This window comes from Solanum lycopersicum, chromosome 1 (genome assembly GCF_036512215.1).
Source record: "Solanum lycopersicum chromosome 1, SLM_r2.1".
Lineage (NCBI taxonomy): Eukaryota > Viridiplantae > Streptophyta > Magnoliopsida > Solanales > Solanaceae > Solanum > Solanum lycopersicum.
In genome coordinates, this window is record NC_090800.1 from 90,223,431 (window position 1) to 90,239,864 (window position 16,434).

Genomic DNA, 16,434 nt, shown 5'->3' on the forward strand with positions numbered 1-16,434 from the left:
GAAAATACTATAAATCACAATAAATAATAATTTAAAATATTTAAAAGGCATATTAAAAATTATACAAACAAAACTTAATTTGAATATCAAGATAAAAAATATGTCACATAAATTAGGAGAAAGAAAATAACAACGATTACTAAGACATATTGTAAAAAAATCAAAGAGACAAAAAATAATGTTGTCATTATTGTCGAATGTCGAGGAAACAACAAATAAAATGAAGTTGTACGGTACAAAAAAATTGAAGTAAATGTTTTGATATTCTAGTAGATAAAAATAATAATTCTAATGAAAAATATATCAACTTTAAATTTTGAAATTAAAAAATAAAAAAATCTCGTGAAAATATAATGAAATATTTAAAATAACAAATAATTAACAAAGATGTCCCTTGATTTATAAATTTTAGATGATAAGAGGGTATATATTTTGTTCGGTGAAAATTATAGTTTTCAATTATTTATTCGAAGTTAAAAGGCCAATTTCAGAATCCATCAATTATGCTATAAAATGTATAATAAGAACTATATGGTAATGAATAACTTGAGTTCTACAGAATTTATGTTAAAGCAAGGCAAAGGTCTTGTTGTAGACACCACAAGCTATGTTGAAAAAGACAAAACTTAATTTTTACAGTCAAATTAAGGTAAAGTTCTATTTTATAATTAAAAGTTAATGTCATAAAATACGTGACTTAATTTCTACAAATTTTATACCTAGTAAGGTAGAAGTTTAGTTTCTGAACCATCAAGTTATGTCGTTAAATGTATAACTCAATCCCTGCAATATTTACAGAGAGCTGCATAAAAAAATTTGAAACTTATATTGAGTAATTAAATTATACAAATACTAAACAACTTATGTCGCACAAGTTAAATACTTATAGAATTTATTCCGAGCAACTTAGGTCATATATAAGAGTTATTTAGTAAAAAAAAAAATTCATTAAATGAGTAGTAATAAAAAAAAATTAAGACTACGTAAAGACCACCATACTGAAGGAAAAAAAATCAAACACTACACTGAAATAGAAAGAGGAGGATGCTAGAAAGAGTGAAATATTATAATTGTAATGTATAATTTTTTTAAATATAGCTATGGATGTTAGATACATAGTATACATTACTATATCATGTACTAAACTTCTTCTTTTTTTTTCAAATTAATGAGGGATAAAAGTAAGTTTCAGTGAAAATATTTAAAATTATGTAATCAAACTAATATATTGCATATAGTCATAAAATAAATTTCTTTAGTCGAAAATGAACAAAGAAAGAATTCTTAAAGAATATAATATATTATATTATTTTTATATTAGGCATTGCTAAATGGTGCGGCTATATATGGTTGGCATTTGGCTTCTTCTTTGTAAATTCTAAAACCCTATAAAAACCCTAACACGGTCCGACCCGAACCAGTCTCACTCTGCCGATGACTTCCGCCGGCCTGCTCCTCCGTCGTTCTGCCCATAAAATTGTAAGATGTTTGTCTTATTCTCTTAGATCTTTCATATTCTGAGATTTTAAATCTTGTTGTGAATGGTTTGATCTTACTGTTTCCGAATTAAAAAATTACAAACATTTTTTTATTAAATTAAACATCACTTCAAAGAGGTTGATTTGTGTTATTGATAGTTATAGCTCTGAGTTTATGGGTAAAGAAATAAGAATATGTTCGTTCAATTGTCTCTGTCTGTGGGAGATCAACATTATGATTATAGAGATTGTCCGGTGAATTACATTGAACACAAAACAGATTGGACCATACACCCGTAAGCAGACTCCACTGTTATGAAAAAAACTGAACACTACTGATATTTTAAATTTTACAGTCAATGGTTTTAGCTTACTATATCACGTTCTTGATTTGAAATAAATATCCCTTCTTGATTTCTTGAAAGAGTTGATTTTTGTTGTTGATTGCTTAGCTCTGAGTTTATGAGTAAAGAATGTGTTCTATTTTCTGTGGGAGATCAAGATTATGGTTATAGAGATATTCCGGTGAATTACATTGAAATTTTTGATTCTTTAATCATACTTGCTGAACATTCTTAACATTTCGTAATCGTTCATCATCAACCATCTAACATTTAAGAGATAAGCAACTGAAAGAAATAATTCATTAAGTATTAATTGTATATCGGCCAAAATAGCACCAATACAAAGTTTGAACCAAAACAGGAAAGAAACGCTAGTGGAACATGCTCCGCTAGCTCAACTCTAAAACTACGCTAGAATGTAAAACAGTAGCATCCTCGAAAGCATGAGGACCTACCAAACTCCGGATGAATACTGATGTCCGGATAGCTGCAACAACGAACCTGTAGCTCTAGCGTCCACCTGTGCCTGCACCTAAAAGTAGATGTTCGTATGGAATTAGTACACACTTGTACTAAGTATGAGTATATGCAAGTACACACCAGGGACATGCATGAGGAAGAATAGCTCTTTCCTAACAACATGATTTTTGGAAGTCAAGTCAGTGGACTTGCCAAATTGAGATTGGGAAAGTTATGCCATGAGAGTGACATGCATCATTATAATTATCGTATAGCACACAAAACATAACATATTCATATAACACATAACATATAACACATACTTTCTTTCATATTATTCATTCGTATACCATGAGACCTTATTATTATAGACTTAACTTTAAGACTTTCCAAAATGAGGGCTCAACATATGGGACCTCAACTAGGGAGCCTTCTTTAGCAAACACAGAGTCTGCTTCACTCATTCATTCGTATTTCATTTCAATTCATTCATAGGCCAGTGCGAACACCAGGTATACCTAGGATGTAGTTTAAGACTCTCATCGGGTTTGCTGTGCAATGATCAGGAATGACCTAATGTCATTACCTGAATCTAGCTCACCTCTTGATTATCCTATCCTAACACCTTCGGTATCATTCATTTCTTTATATGATTCGTTTGAGGCTGACCTCATTCATTCATTGGGAACTTTAACTTTAACCGACATAGATCATGTGAGCATCATGAAATCCAGTGTCTTCCCCACACCGAAAAGAGGTGGAATCACCGGCCAAAGCGATTCAATAACATGCTAGCGTATATGGGAATTTAACCCCGCCAGATCCCTATAGTGGCAATATAGGTTCAAAGACTAGGAGATGTATGGAGACCCATACCCGGCAAGCCGGACAGTCTCATCTCATGAGAATTACGTGAACCTCCGCCCTTCCCGAAAGAAGGCATCACCACTCATAGCTAGCCTATCGGTGCTCGGTATAAAGTTCCATTACATGCAACTCATACATCATAGAAGTTTGCTTCTAGTATGAAGACATCATAGCTCAATAGATGATTTCTCATCTCATCATTAGTATTAAGTGTTTTAAACTCAATATTTTTATTAGAGTATTCATAGAGACTGGTCTCTTCATTATCTTACACTCTCATTGGTGAGTATGTATCGGTAACATTTACTTAAGCTCATTTAAGATTGCTCTCATCATATGCATTAACCTCACATCATGATTGTCGCCACATTCTTCATTTCATTACGTATATCTTAGGTTCACTTATTCTTGAACGTATGTTAAACTTATATATCTATACATACAAGCCATGAGGCTTCATTTATAGTTCGTTAAGTGAATTCTTGTTTTTCTAAGATTATGTATTACAAGACTTATGTATCTTGTATATATGCCAAGATCTTTGATTTTTGATCTAAGTAGATGACATTATTCTTGAATATTTCACTCACGTATGACTTATGTATCAATACGGAGGTTTGGACACGAGAACCCAAATTTTGAATTATTTGGATATCATTTATATTTTTCATTGATTTTAGTTCTAATATTCATAAATTTAGAACTCTAAGTTAAGTCTCAACATTTTCGTGAAATAATAAATTTTCTATTTTAATTAGAATTCTAAATTAAATTTCAATCATTTACATGAAAGAATAATTTTCTAATTTAATTAGAATTCCAATTTAAATCTCAATATTTACATAAAAGAATTAATATTCTATTTTTAATTAAGATTCTAAATTAAATCTCAATGTTTACATAAGAGAATTAATTTTCCAACTTTAATTAGAATTTTAATTTACTATTATTATTATTTTTAATTAAATTCGCTTGAATAGGGAGGTTGTGGGTTCGAACCCCCACAGCCTCACCTTTATTCCCTTAATATTTTTACCCCCCCTTCAGCCCTGAGGTCGCGGGTTCGATCCCCACGCCTTGCATCCCCCCTTTTTATTTATTTATTTATTTTTTTTTTAATTCTTTGACATCCCAAAAATTTCCAGATTCTTTTTAAACCTATTTCTATGTTTTTGGAAATTTATTCCACTATTTTTCTGCACTTTTTCATCAAGTTTCACATTAGTTCTTAGGGAGATTTCATGGTTCATTCACTTCACTATGCTTCATCAAAATAAACATCACATTGCACACCCATTTCACACATAAAATACATGATAAATAAACAACTTATATACCCCAAAACAATGCCTAAAACACTGCCCTATACACACCCATACATCAACTTTTTCCGATCATATTCTGATGATCATTATCGCGATTTCCCGCACATAAACACATTCATATTTAATTTAAACACATCATTCATGCAAAAATCTAGCAGCACAACATACCCATCCTACAAATTCATTAGGGAGCTAAGGACAAGGACATACGAAGGGGAACAACCTTAGTTTCAAGAGTTTAAGAAACGTCCGAAAGAAAGTACTCTTGGAGAAAGAATTCCATGAGAGAAACTCATACCTTAATCGATGTTCAAACTTTAATGTTGCTGCCCGGAAAACTCCTCCAAACCACTCCCAATTCACTTCAAAGTATACCTCTCTCGACGAACCTCTCTTAGCCTTGACGTTTTGATTACTTTTTCTTTTGCTTAAAAATTTTTTTGTGAGTTCTTCAAGCATGAAAATTATTGATATTTTGGCAGAAATAATGTGAGGAAGATGGAGAACGTGAGAGAGGGAGTTTAGAAGCGTGAGAGAGAGAGGGCTAATTGGATTAGGAGACTAATTCAAGAATTAGTCAAATAACATTAAAATAAATAAATACAAATCTGTTTTATTTATTTATTTATTTATTCATTTAAAACATGAAAGGACAATTATGCCCTTAAATACCTATTTATTCTTATTTACATAATTCTCTTTTTTTTTGAATCGTCACCAGAGCTCTTTCCAACACTCCTAATCTCTCCAAAATTAAATCTAATGCTCCTTGAATTCCAGTTTGAGCATTGCATACTTCCTCTTGCGAATTCAGCAGATCGGAGAGCATTTCATCGTGCCTTGCTATCTTATCCTCTGTAATCTTCCAGCGTGTGCCCTCAGCCATTACACAGGTTCGAAGGCTCTGATACCAAGTGTTATGATCTTCCTAAGATCACAAGCTCAATCCACCAACAAATCAAAAAATGCAGAAGAAAATCAACTGTAGAATTTATTGATACCGAAGTTCTTTATTACAACTACTGATACTACAACTATGGAATCTACTGCTACGCCATTGATGATCTGCAAGGAAACAAGAAGAAGAAAAAGAAGATTCTGGATCGAAGAAGAAAGAAGGAAACAGAGAAGAGAATTGGTGTGACTTATTTTTCAGTTATTTCCCTCTCTCTTCCAGCATGACTACGTATAACAACCTCCACCAACAACCTGTACCCACGTGTCATAATCCTCACCCTCAACTTTCCTTAATCAACTTCCAATCTCATCCGTTCATTTTATATTTCTGTTAACCTTCCTATTTCCTGTTATTGCCATATTCAAAGATCGAATCCCTGCAACCCATATTTGTTATACCTTTAAATGCTTAACTGTATATCATTATTGATCTTACAAATTGAATTTTGTAAATTTAAATGTCAATATGGAAATTGCACATTTATTGCTAAAAACACATGAGGCTTAAATGCACATTAATCAAGCTAGTAAATTTGAATTTCTAATGCTTAAAACAAAATTTTAATTACAACTTGAGATTTCTATTGATAATTTCAAGCGGAAAATTATTAAAAAAACAAAGAATACTATATAATTTTTTTTAAAACTCCTTTAACATTAAATAAGAATGGTGCTTTTAAAAATATTTTGAAAAAAAAACATTCCACAAACCATTTATTTTACCATATACTCTATCTTTTATATAGAAAGAATACAAGGATGGACTTAGAATATGCCCCATACTTCATGAACACATATTTTAAATCTTGAATAAATAAAAATAATCACAGTATAACTATTAGTAATATTTTGCTTCTTAAAATTGAATCAAACAAAATAACGTGTGCATATAAGTTGAATCACAGCTATTTCTAATCTATTTCACTCTTTTTCTTTGTCTCTCTCTAAAACCCTAAACCCTAACACTGAACTTCCCCTTTGCAGTTATAAAGTAGCGTTGGCCGCACAGCCGCCGCCTTGCTCAATCTCTCCTCGCCGTGAACTACCTCTTCTCTGTCCGCCGCCGATAAAACTGTGAGTTATTTTTTCAGCCTGTTATGTTTCTGACTTTGTGTTCTCTAATTGTGGTTGATTTATATCATTGATGGTTTAGCTGAGTTTATGGTTGATTGTAGAACAGTAAATTTGTTCAATTGTTATAGAGGTTGTAGTTGGATTGGATTGAATGGAAGTATGTGTGAACGACTAGTAGGTATTATTAAGCCGGAAGCTTATTACTACTGTTCTTTTATTTATAAAATATTAAAAAAATTATGTAACTATCTATGTCACTGTTCCACGAAATAAAATCTGCAGTTCTTTTTCCACTATCCTGTGAGCATGGAATTCAAAAAATTTGGGAGAACTTTGTTAATGTTTGCCAAATTGTCACTTTAATGCTTACTTTTACTTTTAGTGGATTTTTCTTTGCAATCACCACTAAGCAGCACCAAGGAAAAGTGACATTCTTTTTGGGACAAGGCTAAAAATGTAGAGGGTGCCGCATAAATTGGAGTGCTATAGAAGTTTTGCATTCAAATAAAGAGTTCTTTTTTACCAGATATGAAGTATTGAGTAATTTGGAAGATGTTGGTTGGGTTAAGGGAAATTTTGGCTTTGACAAGTTTAGATGCTGACTGAACTGCGTGTAATAGTGTTTATGCATTAACATGTGTCTGTATCTGAATTAATGATATAGTTCTAGAACTTTGCAATTTTGTTTTCTCTCAGAATATAGATTAATATCGAGGAATTTAAGCTTAATGTCCCCGTTCTATTTTCATCAAGAAAACATTGTCTTTAAGTTTTCAAAATCTTATGTATTTTAGGAACTACCAAAATTAAACTTAGGATCTTTGCAATTTTTTATATTTATTTTCATCTTAGAAAATATCGTACTATTTTTTAGTACCTCACAAATTGGATATTTGACATGATAGACAAATATTGGAATTATGAGCATGGAGACGGTTGGGTCTGAGCAATCAAGAGAGAAAATGAAGAAAGACAAGAAAAAAAGGAAGGCTGAAACAGAGGGACCTGATACCCCATCAACCTCTCACATTTCTAGCAATCCTATGGAGAAGAAGAAGCAAAAAAGAGCTGTAGACAAAGAGAGGCGCAGGGTGGAGACCGAGAAAAAAACCGAAGCCCAGCAAGTAGTGGTGTCCTCTGAATTGAAAAGTAATAAGAGCGCGGTGATTTCTCCCACTACTAGTGGATTGCCTGAGTTCCACATTGCTGTATTTAAGGACCTTGCAGCTGCCGATGCTTCTATTAGAGAAGCAGCTGCTAATTCTTTAGTTGCTGAGTTGATTGAAGTTCAGAAGGCTTATGATATTCTAGAGAACAAGGAAGTGGTTGAGGGACAGCTCAAATTGGAAGCTGAAAAGGATGATGGGTTGAACAACTGTGCCCCTTCGTTGAGATATGCAGTTCGGAGGCTAATTCGGGGCATTTCTTCATCAAGAGAGGTGGGTTAGGTTAACTTTTAGCACAATGTTCTGTGGGTTTGTTTAAATTTTGTGCCTTGTTATATTTGACGATTTAATTTGAATGCTTCAATAAGGGCTATATGCCTTCACATTTTCATTTTATTGTTGAATAATTTTTAGGGAGACTTATATCTCTATGGGTTCTTGTTGACATACCCAACTGATGAAAGCACATTCATGCTGGAAGGGTTGTATTGCACAATACGACGCTTAGGCTGTCTTTCCTGTATTGACCTTTAAAAGGTTATTTTATTTTAGAATAGAACCATAAAAGGTTACCTTCTTGCAGGTAGATACTCACAGCTTGTGTCATTGAATTTTTTCAGTAGTCCTATGGTCTACAGTTTTGAATTAAAAGGTTAAATGATATAATGTAGGCTTAAGAGACAGGTGTCTCTTCTGCTTATAGTCCCATGTTCCATGGTTGTCTCGATCAACTGCTCCCATATAAAGCCTCATCTATTTCCTTGTTTGTGCAGTGTGCAAGGCAAGGGTTTGCATTAGGCATGACAGTGTTGGTTGGTGCTGTTCCATGCATAAAAGTGGATGCCCTGTTGAAGCTTATTGTTGAATTATTGGAGATCTCTTCTTCCATGAAGGGTCAGGTGGGAAGGATCTCCTTTTGTGAAATGTTACCTTTCTCAAAAAAAAAATAATAAGGATCTCCTTTTGTGAACTGATAGTTTTCTTATGGTCTGTCTGAAAAGCTTAACTTGGTTTTGTAGGACATGAAAGATTGCCTATTGGGACGCTTATTTGCTTACGGATCTATTGCAAGATCAGGGAGATTAACTTTGGAGTGGACTGCTGATAAGAACACTCCTTATATTAAAGAATTTGTTGGTTCTCTTGTCTGGCTGGCAAAAAAGAAGCTCTACTTACAAGAGCCTGCTGTCTCAATTATTTTGGAATTGGTTGACAAGGTCTTTCACTTTTACAAGCCTATGAATTGCAAATTTATTCTCTGTACATTCACTTTAGTTATCTATTGAAAATGACTTCACTGATTGCCTTTTCCTGCGTCATTATAAACTCGTATGAGCTCACCATCCCCTTATTGAACTTGCAGTTTTTTTTTTTACTTGCCTATAAAACATAAAACATCATCTCTTCCTACTCTTCCCGCTACATCTTACTTATTTTTGGGCAAGAAAATGTTATACGCTTATCCAAATAATATCACCTCTTCCTACAACTAAGCTGTGGTTTTGTTATGTTGCCGATTTAACTTTCTTCATTTAGTGTGTTTTTGCTTCAGCATGCTGTCCATTTCACTTTCTTCATTTAGTTTATTTTTTGCTTCAGCATGTTGTCCTCTATTTGTAGTCTTTGCTTAGGCTGCATTCAGTTTAGCCGTCTCACCATCCATATTTTTGCCATGCCAGTTACCTGTTGAAGTTTCATTGAACCATGTTCTTGAAGCTCCTGGGCTTAAAGAGTGGTTTGAAAGTGCAACGGAAGTTGGAAATCCTGATGCTTTGCTTCTTGCCCTTGCCATACGTGAAAAAACTGGTGTTGATAACAAAGATTTTGGCAAGCTTCTGCCTTTTCCTTATAGCCCCAGCCGGCTTTTCAGTGTGGAACATTTGTCCTTGCTTTCCAATTGCTTGAAGGTGCTACTGAACTTCTTCATTTTCTTTCCTTGAAAAGGATTGTTCATTAGTTTGATTTTTGTCGACTTTATGGATGTGCAGGAATCCCACTTCTGCTTGCCACGAACTCATAGTGTATGGTATTCCTTGGTAAATATTCTTTTACCTGAAAATGTTCAACAAGATTTTGATCCCTCAGCAGCTTTAAATTCCACAAGGAAGCACAAAAAAGGCCGCAAGGGTAGCTCAGCTGAAGAAGATATTGAGAAAAATCTTAAAAACTTTTGTGAAGTTATCATTGAAGGATCACTTCTTCCATCATCTCATAATTGCAAGAATTTGGCGTTCAATGTTTTGCTGCTTCTCCTTCCAAAATTGCCCACATCGTGCATCTACAACGTCCTGTCTTACAAAGTTGTCCAGTGCTTAAAGGACATACTTTCTGCGAAAGACACTAATCTATTCAAAGCCAGTCAATACTTTTTAAGAGAATTTTCTGAGTGGGTCAAGCATGATGATGTTAGAAGAGTGGCAGTTATTATGGCTTTACAGAAACATAGTAATGGGAAGTTTGATTGCTTCACCAGGTCAAAAACAGTTAAAGAGTTGATGGCTGAGTTTAAAACTGAGTCTGGATGCATGCTTCTCATTCAGAACTTAGTTGACATGTTCCTGGATGAAGCTCGTGCTTCAGAGGAGACTTCAGATCAGAGTCAAACTACAGATGACAACTCAGAAATTGGTTCCTTAGAAGATAAGGATTCTGTTGGAACAGTAGGAACGCCCGATTTTTTGAAAGGATGGGTTGTAGAGTCACTTCCAAATAGCTTGAAGCATTTATCTCTGGATACAAATGCAAGGTTCAGGGTCCAAAGAGAAATTCTAAAATTTTTGGCAGTGCAGGGTCTATTTTCTTCGACACTTGGAACTGAGGTGACATCTTTTGAATTGGAAGAAAAATTTAGGTGGCCAAAGTCTGCCATTTCAAGTGCTCTTTGTAGGATGTGCATTGAGCAGCTGCAGTTACTGCTATCCAATGCTCAAAAAGGCGAAGGACCTCAAGTTGTGCCTAGTGGTCTTGAAGCTAATGATCTTGGAGCTTATTTCATGAGATTTCTTACCACATTGCGAAACATTCCTTCTGTTTCGCTGTTTAGATCCTTGGGCGACGATGATGAAAAAGCTATCAAGAAATTGCAGGCTATGGAGTCTCAGCTCTCAAGACAGGTGCTATTTTGTGTTGCTTCATTTTGTAGAATCGTAATAATGTTACTGACTTCAACACTGGTCAAAGTTTTGTTTCTCTGTGAAACCAATGCCGCTTGCTTTAGGCCTTTTAATTCTCTCTTTTATTGTTTGATAAGAACGTACTCCAACATTGGTGTGAGGTATATCAGTTAGCTCTTATCTGAAACAGCCATAACTTGTTATTACTCATCTTATATCAATTATTGCCATCAACAACTTGTATTTTATTTATGCATATTGACCACTATTCACCGTGTACAGGAAAGTGAAAACTTATCAATATTATCTGTGTGGAAGTTTGATTGTTAATCCTTTTCTTCTCTGACCTAAATCTTTTCTCCAAACAATTGCAGGAGAGAAGCTTGGGTCCAGGTATTGCCAAAAATAAGTTACATTCCATGAGGTACCTTCTGATACAATTGTTGCTTCAAGTCCTACTTCGCCCTCAAGAATTTTCTGAAGCCGCCTCTGAATTGGTTATTTGCTGTACCAAAGCTTTTCGATCTTCTGATCTTCTTGCTTCCTCTGGAGATGATGAAGCAGAGGGAGATGATAGTCCTGAATTCATGGATGTTCTAGTGGACACTATGCTTTCGTTGCTGCCACAATCATCAGCACCGATGCGGACAGCTATTGAGCAGGTAAACAATAGGAAAAAAAAAGCATAATATTCCATCAGTTCTTATGGTGATTTAATATTTCCCAAAACCATGACCTTGTGACATGCTAGTCATTATTTCTAATGCATTATTGCACCTACTGTATTTTGATGTGAACTTCATTCTGAATCTTTTTGACCAAATTAATAAGAGAAGCAACCTAAAAGGAGGTGAAGTTTTTACTTATACGGATGTTTTGTCTTAGAAGACTGAGTTCTCAATCTCAAGCTGTTAGGTGGTGTAGGCGATATGAATTTTCACTGTTCATGCTGCTCCATTTAGACCCATCTCAATCTTTTTTAGCACTAGAAGTTCTCTACATATTTTACTGGCAAACTAACCTCTTGAGAAATAATTGTCAAAAAAAAAAGCATCTTGAGAAAAAACTAGCGGACTCCTAGTCTACATTGGACTCAAAGTAAGCATACCAAGATGACTATAATTTAATCACAACTGATTCACATAACCAATCTTGATTTTTCCTTATTGTACCTTGGCCCCTCTCTAATTAGTGACCATGATTTATGTAATCTGTTTAGTTCGCTCTTCGGTTTTTAAAGTTTTTTCACCAATTGTTAACACCCCTAGGTAATGCAATAGTTCTCCTGGGAAACAAAATTCATGATGATATGTCACTCATGCTGGACGATTGGGTCTATTTAGTTATCTGATAGAAGATATCTTTTCTTTTTCCTTTTTTCTTTTTAATTGTTGAAAGGTAATATTCAAATTTTAAGCACAATATTCTTAGCACTGCAAGCCTTATCTAAAGGAAGATGTGGTTTTTATAACCAGGACATTTCTCATGTCCAATGACGCAAAGTTTGAAACTCGGTGGATAATTGGTTTGGCCTTCTACCCTTTTGCGCTTAAACATTAGGCTATTTCGTACGGCAAGATTCACACTTGTGATGTGCTCCTAACTTGCACATCCTGCCCTTTGCTCTTGCCCCTAGACAAAACCCTTCGGGTCAAGTTTTTTCTGAATACAGGACTCAGTTTATCCTTTTTCTGTGGTTTTGCACATGGATTTACTGTTAATTATTTGATGAGAAAATAGTGAATGCAATGCTTCATTTAATTCCTTTATTGGGATACACCTGTTTTGGTTTTTATATCAATGGTATTCCGTCTTGTTTTTCTTTGTTTCCTCTTCGGTTAGTTTTAAACAAATTGAATTTTTTAGTCTTCTCTCAAATTGTTAAAATTTATGATCTTCACTTTGGAAAAACACCTTATAATAATGGTATCATATTTCAAATTAACTTGACATGGTCAATTTTAAGAATTCGTTAGGACATGTTTTTGCTGATCTCTTCATTACAGAGTTTGCTTATCATGCAAAAATAATATTTTCTTGTTCTTTCGGTGGTAAAAGAGGATAAAATGTCGATAGCTCTACACTATCTTTCCTTGTCCATTGATGCTCAACATTAAAAGCACGTAGTAGATGCATAGTACGAGTACATGGTAATTGTTGGGAGCTTTTTTTTTTCTTTTTTTTTTTTGCAAAAATGCTCATGTTTGCATTCTTTTTGGATAACCTTGTAGTCTGGGCTAGTTTGTGCGCCCTTTAATTAACTCCATAGGTACTGCACCTCCCACCTTCACAAGTACTGCGTAATCCATCCACTAAGTCCTAGGTAAAGGGAAAGAAATCATTGGAGTGTTTTTACTCCCTTGGGATTTGAAATTGAGACCTCACGACTCGAACCACCTCATTGAATACTAGGCAATACCTTTCTGTGCATGTATGAATACTTGAAAATTGATTGTTTCTGTTCTTTTTAATTATGTTTCTCTTTGTGAAGTACTTGAGTTTGTTTGAACTCTGCAACAGCTGCTGTTGCTCAGGCTCTTCTTCAGCTACTTAAAAACATTTTTTCCTTTATAGGTTTTCAAATGTTTTTGTGAAGATGTTACGGATGATGGGTTACATCGAATGTTGCGGGTTATAAAGAAAGATCTCAAACCAGCCAGACACCAAGAAACTGACAGTGAGAATGAAGATGACGATGATGACGACGTTCTTGACATTGAAGAGGCTGAGGAATCTGATGAAGCAGAGATGGATGAAACTGCGGAGAGGCATGCACATGTGGATGACTCAGAGACAGTAGTTGGTGTTGAGGGTGTTACCTCAGAACTTCCTGTAGCTTCTGATGATGATTCTGATGAGGGATTAGATGATGATGCAATGTTCCGCCTGGACACACATCTTGCTAAAATGTACAACGCTAAGAAGAACCAGGCTGGTAGTGAAACTGCTCATTCACAGCTTGCCCTCTTCAAACTTCGTGTCCTCTCGTTGCTGGAGATTTACCTACACGAAAATCCAGGCAAGTCTTTCTTCATTCACTAAGGGGTCGTTTCGTGTGAGGGATAAGAATAAATAGTTGTTCTATAAAATTTTGATGTCTTGTTTGGTTGGCATGTTTGGAATAACTTATCCCACCATTTATAGCATAGTGATTGGATAAGTTATCCCCTAAACATGGTGGGGAAGTAATTGATCTTGGGATAGGTAGTTCCCAACCAAACAACCCCTAAAGGATTGCTGTTTCCTGGCTAGGATGAGGATGATTCATGTATTTAAAGTAGCATACTTTTATCATCTTTGATATTTCTTTAGTTGCTTTGTTTAGAACTCAGCAAACCCAGTACAGTGGTTGGTCATTATTTTGCAATCCCACATATATTACAGGTTTAAGTTATGAGTTAAAATATGTATTATTTTATGTGGAGTAGTAAATGGAATAATTAATAGAAGGATTGGTAATACATGGATTAAAGTACTACAATGATAAATTTATCCTCTATTACTCCACAGTTAGATTCTTGGCTTTGGTTATGGTACTTTCATGTCCCAGTTCTGTTCCTTGCATCATTTTTATAGATTTAACATTTTTTTATTGACACTGGTAACTTTAGTCTTAGTCTAAACTGCTACCTATAACTAGCACATCAAAGATATCATCTGTCCTAGTCCATCTTGATCTTCTGTAAGCTATTCTGCGCACATCAAAGATTTAACATTTTATCATGCATTGTTAATAAGTTTTTTATTTTAAGAGTTATATAGTTTATATTAATTTCTAATACAACAAACAAATATTAACAACCACATATACTGTAAAATCCCACAAGTGAGGGGAAAACCGGAAAAACAAATATGTGAAGAAATAATTCATGCATTGTGTGATCCCTACATAACCAAGCTCTACATATCTGACCCCCACATTACTTATTCCTTCATAACCTACATATTGATGCATTTTGGGGCGAAGTCAATTAGACTAACTTTTCTCATTTAATTTTACATGTACTAATTGCTCCTCTTGTGCGTCATCATTCCTTGTTCTGTTCAATTTAATTAACCGTATTTCAACCTTATTTGCCTTGTATACATGTTGACTTGTAGATGCCTAACGTCTCCTAAAGATGTTGTTGGACTCACTATTCTTATGTATCAATCACTTTGGGCATCTTTATATGGCATGTCATTCCTATGATCCTATCAAATCCTCGCTTCAGCCTTTCTATTTTAGTTCTGCATGTATGGCTTTTAATCTGTCGATTCTCCTCAAAAATATTACCTATTATAAATACCATGAATAAAAGATTCTCCTGTATACACTTTGATCTTGTGGCTGAATATCATGATCTGAGGCTTTTGTTCCTCTTGTATTAAGCACTGCTGTATACACTATTTGTTTGATCTTATTGATTCATTAAGGTGTTAATTGTTATCTAAATTTTCCACTTTGCAGAGAAGCCAAAAGTAGTGAAAATATTCTCAAGCCTAGCTCATGCATTTGTAAACCCTCACACTACGGAAGGTAACGAACAACTTGGCCAGCGAATTTGGGGAATTTTACAGAAGAAAATCTTCAAGGCAAAGGACTATCCAAAAGGTGAAGTCATCGAATTCCCAGTTCTTAAGTCTCTCTTGGAAAGGAACTTGGTACTGGCAGCAAAACATTTCAAGAAAAAGAAATCTGCCTCTAGTTTGTCAAAGAAAAAGCTGTCTGCTGCCTTGAATAGATTCAAAATGATCAATTCTCTTGCCCAGAGTTCAATATTTTGGATTTTGAAGATTATTGATACGAAAAAACGTCCAAAATCTGAACTTGAGGAGGTTTCTTGTATATTCAGAGAAAAACTGGAGGGTTACTTAGATAGTAAAAGTACTCGAATGAAGTGCGAGTTTCTAAAAGAAGTCTTTAAAAGGCGACCACGGATTGGATATCCTCTATTTGGGTTCCTTTTGGAGAAATGTGCTAGTGCAAAGCTACAGTTTCGTCAAATTGAAGCTCTTGAACTGGTCATCGAGATGTTAAAATCGTTTGTTTCTTCAAACCCTGATGACAACAGCCATTTTGCCGAGTTAGGCAGCCATCTTGCCAAGTCAGGGTGTCTTGTTAATGTGTTGTTGAAAAATATGCCGGATAAGGCATCACGACGAGCTGATGTTCGTAAGTTTTTTGGAAAAGTGATTCAGGTCTTAACAGATGTTGAACTGAGGGCCTTGTTTCTTAAGGCTCTGGAACCTGATTGTGAAGCTCAACTGAAGGGCATGTTTCCTGTTTTAAATCAGTGAATGGTAGGGGCAAAGGTATATGACAATATTCATAATTCGCATGTTGGGGTGACCAATTTGTCATTGTTTCCTAGCGTTTAATCAGACCATAAGTTATTTATAATTTTGTTTACTACTGGAATTTACTGTTTTCACCAAGATTTTTCTTGGGTTGTTGAAAAACTTGTAGCAACACCAGTTTTGGTTATATGTAATACTTCATAGTAACTGTACAATTCCAAAATTTTGGCATACGTGGCGCGAATTGACATCTTACCAATGATTGTTTCCATTCGTCATTCTTCACCCCTATTATTTCACGTCATTATTTATCATTGTGAGTCTATAGTTGATAAATTCGTCTCAGTGAAACAAGAGTAATTTTTTGCACA

The 16,434-nt window shown here is 34.7% G+C and overlaps 1 protein-coding gene across 2 annotated transcripts; it reads left to right on the top strand.

Moving 5' to 3' along the window:
* Positions 1 to 1,323: 1,323 nt before the first annotated feature.
* Positions 1,324 to 16,286, top strand: LOC101264257 (rDNA transcriptional regulator pol5-like). 2 transcript variants are annotated; one of them, XM_069289756.1, is made up of 11 exons: positions 1,324 to 1,479; positions 5,254 to 5,611; positions 6,415 to 6,504; positions 7,410 to 7,943; positions 8,444 to 8,569; positions 8,690 to 8,887; positions 9,350 to 9,577; positions 9,659 to 10,783; positions 11,158 to 11,445; positions 13,358 to 13,802; positions 15,234 to 16,286. In XM_069289756.1, exons 4-11 carry the CDS (start codon positions 7,425 to 7,427, stop codon positions 16,061 to 16,063), a joined length of 3,759 nt encoding a protein of 1,252 aa, XP_069145857.1. In that variant the 5' UTR covers positions 1,324 to 1,479; positions 5,254 to 5,611; positions 6,415 to 6,504; positions 7,410 to 7,424; the 3' UTR covers positions 16,064 to 16,286. The 2 variants fall into 2 exon arrangements, with proteins under 2 accessions (XP_069145857.1, XP_010315147.1); XM_010316845.4 differs by lacking the exon at positions 5,254 to 5,611.
* The last annotated feature ends 148 nt before the right edge of the window (positions 16,287 to 16,434 follow it).

Excerpts from the sequence above, each read along its gene's own strand:
- LOC101264257 (XM_069289756.1), top strand. The coding sequence starts at position 7,425 with ATGAGCATGGAGACGGTTGGGTCTGAGCAATCAAGAGAGAAAATGAAG. Across the intron at positions 7,944-8,443 it reads GCATTTCTTCATCAAGAGAG|TGTGCAAGGCAAGGGTTTGC; the intron begins GTGGGTTAGGTT and ends TTGTTTGTGCAG. Across the intron at positions 11,446-13,357 it reads TGCGGACAGCTATTGAGCAG|GTTTTCAAATGTTTTTGTGA; the intron begins GTAAACAATAGG and ends TTTCCTTTATAG.